The following is an 11230-nucleotide window of genomic DNA, read 5'->3' as shown; positions in this document are numbered from 1 at the left end:
AAATGTATACATATGTGAGGTTAGTTTGATATCAAGGAAGAATCGGTTAAATTTTTATATATATATATATACCACAGCTTTATTGGAATATGTCATGACCGTTACATATAATTAAATCTACATAAAACAGCTTGTTTGAGATCAAATAATTCCAATAGACGACGCATGTAAAGGCTCGCATGAGAATAAATTGATATACTACGTACCTCGATAACAATAATTATTACTCCTCCAAATTCTCTAATAAAATAATTTCACTTCTTATTAATGTCGACAACGACATTTATATTCGTAGTCTTAAAAGCGTGATTTCACATAATCCGTCTGGAAAGAATCGATAAATTTTAATAAACGGGAGCATAATTTAATAATCGCTACGACATTAACAAACATTAATAATAAACAGACGTCTATGGTACAGGGTGCCTGCAGTTTTATAAGAATTTAGTGCCGGCGTACAAGAACGTCGTATATCGTCTGTAATGGACTAAGGCATACTTACGCTAACAAACCACAGCGAGTTTGGTTTGAACATAATATTCTTAACGAAACTCATATTTTCCACCGGCGAAATAACGTGCAAATGTAAATGGCCGACGGTGGTGAAGGGTGGCCAATGGAAACCGGTCCTTAATGAACTTTTTTCCAAGCCAAACCGATCGCTAATAACATCAACGCTAGCTATCATCTTATCGTCTGTGATGAATTGAATTAAAGGCAAAATTTGTTAAACGCCTATCAATATATCAATCCAATGCTTATATCCAAGTACTTACACAGCTCTTCGTTCTCCTTCTTTAAAACTTTAGCATTGGCTATATGAATTTTTGGAATAATCAAATAATGATGCGTCGAGGCAGGATTTATATCCTTAATACAAACAATATCTTCGTTCTGAAAAAGGTGATTAGGGCAAACGTAAAATTTAAAATTCTCTTTCAATTAACGCATAAATAAATATCTTTATTTAGGCTTTGAGGTTATATTGGAAAATACTGTACCTCGTAAACGCTCTCGCCAGGCTCTTCTTTCCTTAAAATCTTACAAAAAATACAATTTCCCTGATAATTATTAGTCGTTGTCATTTTACGGGCTGGCACTGTCAACGTAAAAGACGGCGAATTATTATGTGAATGCTGGAAAATCAAGTTCCACAGATGTTTGGGATATTTCATTACTAATGCCCATACACGAGCTCACGCACACAAAGGAAGAAAGTTGGCTTTGAAAATTTGTAACGGAGAATCGGGGAACAAGGATAGAGAGTAAATTCTATCATCACATAATCATAAGAATTTACTTTATTTCTTTCATCACTTTTACACAAGTATACATTTTTACATAAATTTGTTAATTGAAATTAATCTACATATTTTACAATAATTATGAAGTTCGGGTAGGACTTGCACGACTAAATAAAATATTGGAAGTTACGGGATCAAGTTACCTAAATAAAGCTGTCTGTGTGGTATAAAACATTTTACAAGATAGAGAATAGAGAAAATGAAATTAAAATTAAAATTAACTGTCGATTGACTAAATAACTTTATTATAATGAAATTAAAATTTAATTATTAAGCATTGGGTGATTTTATGCTATTCAAACTATTCTCTAAAATAATAAGACGACGTGCGTTTGAATTGAAAAAATGAAGATTTTACGGGTGTGAAGAAAGTACATGTTAATTTCATTTAAGAAATAATTCGGATGTTCTAAGTTTGTGTACTTTTTATTCGTATAAATAAATCGACGCCAACGAAAAATTAACCATTTATAACAATCTACTTGGCGCTTATAAAAATATAGTTTTCATCGAGTTTTCATCGTTGGGTGCACATAATTTTTTTTCTTTTCTTTGTATCACTTAGAGCCGCCTCGTCTAGCCAAGTTTTAACAAATTATTATAATACATGAAATTCGATCAATTTTCTGCCATTTCAAATTTAAATAATTGCCCTTATATCGACACAAGTTAAATGTAAATTACTTTTCTAAGCTTGTTAATTGTAATAATTCCTGGATATTAATTTTTATAGATAAAGTTCGTATAATTGCCAAAACGAATAAACAATAAACAAAGCGTATCGTTAAATTATCCACGATTGTTAAATACTTAATATCTGCATCTCTGGTAGGTGCGCTTAAAATCTTCTCCATACGCCACTGATCAACGATTTCTTTAAATAAAACGTAGCGAACGTGATAAATTTAAAAAGCTTATATAAAACAAATCTTATAAAAATAAATTACGTGTATTATCATTCGTAAAGTAAATATAATTAAAATATTTCTATCGACGTGAGTAATAAAATTGCATTACAAGTTACGTTTCAAAAATACTTTTCTAACATTTCCTATTGGTTTCACTGAAAATCATGTCTTTAACTAACAATGCATTTTTTTTTTAAAAAAAAAAACTCCTTTCAAGTCTTTTGTGTGTTAATTAAAAAAAAAAAAAAAAAAAAATTGTTGCTTGTGTTTACGCAATTAGTGAATGACCATTGAGCATAAAAATTTATAGATAAATATACGGGTATTTATATTGTAAAAAATAAAATAATATATAAATTAGATTGGATACAATGTTAATTAACGGTTTCACACGAAATACAGAATTACACAAAAGTACAGTGAAATATTAAATTTAAAACCCATTTGAATACAATTTTATTTTAAACATACCGAGCGTGTAAAATACAGTAAATATAAATAACACCTTAAGAAACTTGTAAAAAATTCATTTGTAGATATCTCAGAATAAGGATGGAGGATCAATAATCAACCACTACCCTTTTTTTTTTTTTTTTTTTTTTTTTTTTTTACAGTTGCTTGAATTTTTAATTTAAAATATATAAACTGTACATGTATTTATAGGATACACATATGCATACATGTATATTATGTATATGCGTGTATATATATATATATATATATATATATATATCCATAGATGACACTCGCGCACTCACGCCCATGTACACATATGTGTATGTGTATATACATACATATACATATATATATATGTATGTATGCATGTTTGTATATATGCTTATATTATGTATGTTTGAAGATGTATATATATATATATATATATATATATATATATATATACATGTATATACTTTTTTTTCGTATTTGTTGCATGTGATGTAGATTTTATGCGAAATAGTCTCGCGAGCGTGATAAATTATTCGTATGATGTGTATCTCGTGTACCTTTTCCGTGTTTAACTTTATCGCATAATAGACGTATGCTGAGCAAGACAGAAAAAGATCTTTGACCAATTAACAACGAACGTCGTGTCTTTACTTTTACCTCGTAGGTTTTGTCTTACCTACTATTGAATGAATTACAATATAATTATCATATTCGCTAATCAATCGATTCTATGCTGAATAGTAAGATTGCTTCTTCATTATTCACGCTCTCTATTAAATCTTTATTTTTGTCCTTCGATAAAATCATTTTCCATCAAAAATTTTCTTCTGTATTTTCGCTTTATCGTTCCTATAAAATCAAGGTTATCTAAAATTACGTATTTTGCACTGTTCCACTTTGATTATAATTATGTAAATACATTTTTGCAAAATAGAAAACGCAATTACGAAACAAAATCATTTAAAAGATTTATTTGGTTTTTTCATTATTCTCTCGCTTCGCTGTTTTATAATTTAAACCTTAAAATATGATTAAAAAAAAAAAAAAAAAAAAAAAGTAAAAAAAAGAAGAAAAAAAAGAAGAAAAAAAAAATAATAAAAGTAATTGCCTCCCCCATTCTCTTTAATAAGCACTTAAAACAAAATCAATCGCAAAATATGGATTTATTTTTGCACAAAAAAAGAAAAAAGATAAAAGAAAAAAGAAGAGAATTAATGATACAACTAAAGCTTGAAATGCCTGTTTCGTTTTTTTTTCTTTCTTCTTTTTCTATTATCTTTTTTCTTTCTTTCTTTTTTTTATTTTGTTTGTTTATAACAAAAACAACGAATGAAAATGAACATTATTTTTACTTATAACGCTAACGAAACCGTGGAAGATTTTTTTTTTTTTTTCATTATTACACTAGTTTGTCTTCGCAATTCCAATTTTCCGATTGCCTTATCCTTCTTCTTCTTCTCCCCCCCCCCCCCATTTAATCGCTTACGGAAAAGGATCCTCGGAATCCTTAGGCAGCACAGTTATATATGTAAAATACGAATCTTACGGGCACCTCGCCCGTCTGTACATTGTTGCTTTCCCTCACTTCGCTCCTCTCCTTTTATTATTTCATATATTTTTTACTCACTTTTATAAATAAACACTCTTATAATTTAATGGCTAAAAATGTACGCGTCGGGAAAGAGAAAAAAAGACGCAAAGGAAAGGATAAAATGTAACATAAACTTGAGGGAGGGAGGGAGGGAGGGAGGGAGGGAGGAGTGGAGGTGGTGGTGGAGGGGAGGGGAAATATTACATGATTCGATGAGAAGAAAAATAATATGCACCTTAGTATGTACATAATTTCTCCTTATTAACATCGAAATTCTCATCATCTTTCTTTTGTCTCATTAATACTGTCGGATCGTCAGGTTGACTTCGTGCACGATTGCTCCTCAGTCTGTCGCAGACCCACGATAAAAACAGACGTCTCTTTATTTCACCGCCTCGCGGTCTATTTCTCCATTCCTCTATTAATTCGCTCTCTCCCGCACCATAGCATTAACAAATTTCGAGTGCTTGATAGCCTTGGCGACATTTTATTTATTTATTTATTTTTTTCATTTCACACTTGGACTGCCTTTATGCGCATGATTCGGGTTCACATTCGGGTATCTATCTGGCCTAGGTCAATCGAGTCCCTAAGCCAATAATAATACGCGTAAATTCCTTATTGTGTATAGTAGAAACTTGCACGGACTTTAACGAAGCCGAGGATCACGAAGGAAATAATTACACTTACGGCTACGGCACAGAATTCAGAATGCTGTACGAGGAGCTGGGATTCTCTCAACGTTCAACAAACCTGGAGACAAATCCCGGGTGCCCGCTGAAAAGCGAGAACGCCGCCCCAGTGAAATTGGCGCTCCAAGAGATATGATATACGTATAACAGAACCAATACGAATAGACGTTTGCGAAACATCTAGTCGCGAGCTAATTTAGATACTGAGATCCGTGCTAAATACATAAACGACAGATTAAGAAAAGAAAAGTAAGAAAAGAAATGTAAATGAACGTTCGAGTCTATATAGCTCACTTTATAATACATAAAATCAACTTTGTCGGCGGCATTTTGCCACATTTTTTTTGTTTTTTTTTTTGTTTTTTTGTTTTGTTTTGTTTTTGTTTTGTTTTTGTTTTGTTTTGTTTTTGATACTTTGACACGTTACAAATTTGTCCAATAATGTCAACGTCGATAAAATGTCGACAAACCGACTTTGTGCTCTCGAATTCAAATCCTTCAAAGCCTTCATATCATCCAACGACTTATTCGTTCTTTGATAGAGATCTTACCGAGACAACGCCCTTATTTATTGTTATACGAGGCTGCTTATTTTACGTCGATCGTGGATGTTGGATGTGGTGAGCCAACTATTGTACGTCACGATGGTCGTAGTGACAAATAATTTGTTATCGATAGTAAAATGAATACTCTGGTGGGAATTAAATCTCCTCAGAAGTTCTAATTCGCGTGTGAGATGGGCGAGCGATGAAATGCTAAAATAATTAGGTATTTTGTCAATCGGTCATTGATTGACGGTTTTGGCCAACGCCTTAGCATCCTAATAAAATATCTGAAAAGCCGCCAGCGGTCTAGATCGTAGAAATTTACTAGACAAAATATGTATGATGACAAAAGGCAATTACGATGAAATGTATGATTCGATCTCGTTGAAAGCGGGTTAAATGAGAAATAATAGCTAGAGAACTCAAGTCGGCTAGATTCCACTGAATTTAAGATTATTTTCAATCGTAATTTTGACTCACGCACACGCACGCACGCACGCACGCACGCACTCTCTCTCTCTCTCTCTCTCTCTCTCTCTCTCTCTATCTCTATCTCTATCTCTCTCTCTCTCTCTCTCTCTACGTTAATCTATTTGATTGAGAAATCGAAGAGTTCGAAACAATCACGATTACTGTTATAGTTAGTACATTCAGCAGATTGAAATGGATCGTCGATGACCGATGATTATCAATGATTTTTTTAAAAGAACAAAAAATCATATAAAAATTTTGTGCTCGTTTATAATCATGAACTAATGTACCCAATGCACTATTCTTATATGCTATTATTAAGGAGAATCGTCAACATGATTGGACGTGCCGCTATTACGCGAATGACGTTAACCTTTCACTTCGGAAGTCCATCGAAAGAATTACTTTTTTTCGAAAAACAATAAGCATAAATTACGACGATATACGCATGTGATACGGATAATTAATGGCCAATAATCGTGCGCCAAGCCATGAGAAGCTTAATGTTACGTATCGTTATAAATCTTGTGCCGTCTGAGATTGCAAATTAGAAGTGCACATTATTAAGAAAAACAATGTGACTTGCCCTCTCTCTATCATTGATTATAGTTAGAAAGTAACGGCCAGCTACAACCGTCACCCTAGATCTCGTCTCCTCCGGTATTAGACACTACTGTAAGCTCCAATGATTACACACAAAAAGCTCTATAGCCTTTCGGATTAATCTATATACAACAATATTCCACGTACGTATTTTCATCACGCCATTGTAATTGTTCATAGAGCGGCTCTCACAGAATCGATCACATAACCAAACAGGAGGAAGTCAATCGTTCACAACCAACCCTAAACGATTTGACTCGTAACTGGGTCGTCCTCTAGAGTTTCTCTCTCACTCTCATACTTGTCAAAGTTCTCTCTCTCTCTCTCTCTCTCGCTAATTTTGTTTTAATAATCTAGTCGCATCGACTCCCTCCTTCAAAAAAGAAGGCCTAAGCTGTTCATATTCCTTCGCGTATTACTAGATCATCAGCTGCGGACGATCTAGTAAAGGGGTAAATTTCAGCTGCCCTGGTAGGGCATTTGGTCGGGAAGGGAGGATGAGTGATTTTGAGTCGGACTCTGGTGGAAATGCTGCGACGAGCCGTCCTGTGACATCTCATTGACAACCGGCTCCTCGTATTTTCCGCGCTTGAAGCGTCCATATAGCGACGAGTACGGCAAATTGTAATGGATCGCCGCCTGATTTATACTCATGTGTCCCAACCTGAAATTTGTACAAAAGGTCATTCATTACGCGTTGTAAGTATCGATTGACGATTTGTGACGACCTGGTGTTGATCGCAGGGTTGTTGTTGTTGTTGTTGTTGTTGTTGTTGTTTTTTTTTTTGGGGGGGGGGGGGGGGGGGGGGGGGGGGGGGGTGTGAGACGGGGGGTTTCGCGATGGAGAGAGGATCATTACCGCGCTCAATTAATATATACGCGGGCGAGTTTTTGAATCGAGAGAAGCTCGATTTTGTGCTAAGCTCGAGGATAAAATTTTGAAGCACGCACACGCGATTTATCATGCGCTTAAAGTTTCGTACGCATGCTCCTGCGATTAATAATAGCTTTAAAATTGACCTTAGATTCAAGGAAACGCTGATGTATGAGCGAATTTAAGAAATAGCTTTTATTTTTTCATTTTTCATTCAACGATTTTCATTAAACATCCCTTCAACGTGTAAAAGCAGCTTCAGCAACAATACCACCGCCATTTTTGTGCAAAAGTATAAAAGTGCTAGTTGAACGTACGGCATTGCAAATACATAAAGATATAAAGTATTTATTACAGTGAAGGTCTCCGTGCCTGATCATGAGCACTTCATACATTGCGCTTAGAGCGGCGCGCGAAGTAGAAGTAAGACGACAAAATAGTGTCTCGAAAGGTCGTGTCGCAACACGTGACACGTGACAGCCTGTTCTTTTTACGCGAAAGCGACGGGGATTAGGTACTGGTGAACGTATACTATACCTGACAGCCTCGAGGGCCTCTGTCATGGCGTCCTCGCTCCAGGGCGTAGGGTTGCTCCTGCTGAGCTCGATACCCTCCCTCTTGCAGCGCCCGTACAGCGTCCCAGTGGGTATGCCGAACTCGGTGGAGGCCCGCTGCACGGAGGTCTGGCCGGACCTGATGGCCTCGAGCGCTCTGTCGAGGTCCGCCGGTGACCAGGTAGTCGGGCTCGCATTGAAGGGCGCCGCCAACCTTATGCCCTCTCGCCTCGCGATTTTATAGAGCGTGCTCGAGGGTATGCCAAAGGCCTTGGAAGCCTTGTTGGCCGAGATCGTGCCCGTGCGCAGTGCGTCCAGGGCGTTATTGAGGCTCTCGTCGCTCCACGACTTGGTCGGCCCGTCCTTCTTGGGCGTGTCGATGCCCAGGCGGTGGGCCCGCTGCCATAGCGTCGTTGACGGTATGCCGAACGTCGCTGGGGAGAAAGAGAGAAGAAGATTGTTACACAGCGTGTCTCTCGGCTCGATCGGCGACTTTCGCTCACGTCCGCATTGACCTACTTGGGGCGGCCAATCGCTCGTGCGTTCGAGGTCATCGATTTTTAATCAAACGATCTCGTTCGATTTGTTCATCGACGAGCCTTCGAGTAAAGTCGGAACGATCGTCCGAAGCGTCGGAGGCCCATTCGCGGGGCGGAATATTAAATAGGGGACTCGAAACGATTGCTATAAGCCGGATACGTGGACCCGGCTCCTTATCAAGTTTTATCCTGTCCGAGAAGGAAGCTTCGATTGATATGATGGATGGGGGCCCGCACCGGATGATCCAAGATCGAAGCCGCGTACTTTCAATGGCACTCCCGCTACGTAAAGGCTTTGCAAGCAACTACGAGCGTTTAATGTTTGTTTCGCTGGGAATAAATGTACGGAGGAGGCGAGATGCCTTTAAATTAAAGACGAGACAAGAGAAAGCAAATGTAAAGTAGTCCATGCTGCGGTTGGATCGATATTTCAAGCATTATTTGAGCTAAAATTTTACGGATGTTTTGCCTTTTGTCACGCTTTTGTCACGTTAGAGCAATTCTAGCGAGTTTAGATCGAGGATAGGCTTCGACGACGATGCTTGATAAAAATCCTGGGCAATGATGGTAAATATGAAAAAGGAGATGGGAATTAATCAGTGTCGATGATGTAATAATTGTGCGAAAGCTTGAAGCATCGATGGCCAAATATTCCCGAAGAAAGGCATAAAATTGTTGGTGCACCTTCGACTTGGGCAGATGTAAAGAGAAACGGGAATCTGTCGGGATAAATTAAATCAAACGCCCTCGACGTCGAGAGGCAATTATAAATTAAGCATGCAGATGATTTCTCGCAATAAGGAGATGTAGGGGCAGGAGGATGGGGAGGGAGGATGAGGAGGGAGGATGAGGATGAGGATGAGGATGAGGATGAGGATGAGGATGAGGATGAGGATGAGGAGGAGGACGCGATGGCGGGGGAGGTGGTAGTTAAGGAGATTGAGCGGCAAGAGTAAGAGGAAGAGGAAGAGTTGGCTTACCGGAGGCTTTCGTGAGGCTCATGTCGTGATTCCTGAGGGCCTCTAGTGCCGCGTCCATGTCCTCTTGCGTCCAGGACTTGGAGCCGTGATGATGAGAACCCGACTGCCCGGAGTGGCTGCGCGAATTATTCTCGCCCGAGTCCGAGTGCACGGAGCTGCCGGAGGGCATCAGTCCCAAAAGCTCCGGGGTAATCATCATCATATTGTCGTCCGCGTTTTTCGAGCTTACGCTCGCCCGGTCGGACATGTGGCTGTCGATGTCGATCGTATCCGACGAGTCCATCGTGTGCAGAGTCTCGAACTTTATCTTCACGCTGTCGCAGCTCTGGATGTCTGCAATGGAAGGAGATAGGTGAGACATTCTCGGGAGTTCCTTATTTCTTTAAAGAGCTGTCGTCGCTACGATTAAATCGAGCTTAAAACGCGCCCAATCATGGACGTTTACGCGCTCGACAATTACGTGCCGACAAGTACACGGATTATGTTCAACAGTCAGTCAGTGGTTTCCAAACGTGATTCGTGCGGCCGATTAACGATTGCTTGTTCATATTTGTGTCGTGGGGGGTGGGTGGTGGCTGGTGGGTGGTGGGTGGTGAGGTGGTGAGGTGTGGGGAGGGGTGAGGGGGGGGGAGGGAGGGGGGGAACAAGGGAACAAGGGAGATAGTAGGTAGATAGATGATACTGTGTCGAGCATTGTGTTGCCATCGTCTTGAAGTTAACTTTGTGAAAAAATGTTTTAAATTTTGAATACCCGTTTAATCAATGTGGCATATTGCTCAACTACTGTCTTACTATGCAACTACTTAAAGTTTTGTTCGAAATGTACTTTAGTTTTTTATTTTTTTTTTTTTTTTTAAAGTACTGCCGTAACTCAATTCAGACCCTAATTCAAAGTCAAATTATTTCCGCTCATTTTACTGATTAAGCGCGGGCACACGCGTCAACCAAGTATAAAACATTGACGTTAACATTAATTAGCCTTGGTTTCCTTCGTTCCTTCGTCCCTCCCTCCCTCCCTCTCTCTCTCTCTCTCTCTCTCTCTCTCTCTCTCTCTGTGTGGACCCCCCTCCCTTCCAACCACCCAATATTTCATATCCATCCAGAATGAGAAAGGATTAACTAACGCGTGGATTGAGAAACGATTGACGATTAAGGAAACGTAAAAGCTCACCGACCAATTTTGCAATCAATCCTAATGCCCAAGGGAATCTATAATTTAAAATTTTAGCATTGTAAATGTTGCATGCTGATTTCTTTGGTGTGTTTAGTACTTTCTATTGGGATAATGCCGCGTCTTGCCGCGTCCCGCGCGTTATTATATACCAAAATGATTGGTACGCAAGAGTAGCTTACGAGCCCGTAAAAAGCCGTTTCATAACATCCATAAGCCCGGGATTCGAGCTTACGTTTACCGACGAACAAAAGCACGCGAAAGAGGAAAACTAGGAAATGGGGGAGGATGATAGGGACGAAAGGGTTTGCGAGGAGTTAGGGAGGAGGCGGGGGGAGGGGGGGGGAGGAGGAACAAGATTCGCCGCGTAAGTCGCGTAGAGTGAGTCGGCGGTGCCCGAGGCTGATGAGGTGGATGGCGAAGGGCCTTCGTCCACTCGAATCAGGTAATTCGGCGTGCCTCTGCGCTTTAAGAGACGCGCAGGTGACGGAAGGGGCGCCACGTGAGGATGACGATGGAACTTGGCGGAAGGAGAGCTGTGCCGGGGGACG

The 11230-nt window shown here is 39.0% G+C and overlaps 2 protein-coding genes across 7 annotated transcripts in view; both read right to left on the bottom strand.

The window, feature by feature from the left end:
* Positions 1–290: 290 nt before the first annotated feature.
* On the bottom strand, positions 291–1196 carry LOC105368656 (histidine triad nucleotide-binding protein 3). The gene is made up of 4 exons (XM_011507723.1): positions 1002–1196; positions 777–894; positions 503–696; positions 291–324 (listed from the first exon to the last, which is right to left on the bottom strand). The coding sequence occupies exons 1-4, from the start codon at positions 1173–1175 to the stop codon at positions 298–300; spliced, it is 513 nt and encodes a 170-aa protein (XP_011506025.1). The 5' UTR covers positions 1176–1196; the 3' UTR covers positions 291–297.
* Positions 1197–6047: 4851 nt separating this feature from the next.
* Positions 6048–11230, bottom strand: part of Psq (pipsqueak) — a 128444-nt gene continuing 123261 nt past the window's right edge. For all 6 annotated transcript variants that reach the window (XM_011507681.1, XM_011507672.1, XM_011507704.1 and 3 more), the window contains 3 exons: positions 9509–9841; positions 7973–8423; positions 6048–7225 (listed from right to left, as the gene is read on the bottom strand). In XM_011507681.1, the coding sequence (XP_011505983.1) occupies positions 7021–7225; positions 7973–8423; positions 9509–9841 (989 nt within the window). In that variant the 3' untranslated portion in view covers positions 6048–7020. The remainder of the gene's footprint in view (positions 7226–7972; positions 8424–9508; positions 9842–11230) is intronic.

Source organism: Ceratosolen solmsi, unplaced genomic scaffold (assembly GCF_000503995.2).
Source record: "Ceratosolen solmsi marchali unplaced genomic scaffold, CerSol_1.0 scaffold10, whole genome shotgun sequence".
NCBI lineage: Eukaryota > Metazoa > Arthropoda > Insecta > Hymenoptera > Agaonidae > Ceratosolen > Ceratosolen solmsi.
Note: the sequence above shows the minus strand (reverse complement) of the source record. Positions and strands in the feature narration are given on the sequence as shown.

Coding starts and splice junctions, on each gene's coding strand:
- LOC105368656 (XM_011507723.1), bottom strand. CDS start 1,175: ATGAAATATCCCAAACATCTGTGGAACTTGATTTTCCAGCATTCACAT. Junction 697..776: donor GAAGGAGAACGAAGAGCTGT/GTAAGTACTTGG, acceptor AATTCATCACAG/ACGATAAGATGATAGCTAGC. Junction 325..502: donor ACTCGCTGTGGTTTGTTAGC/GTAAGTATGCCT, acceptor GATTCTTTCCAG/ACGGATTATGTGAAATCACG.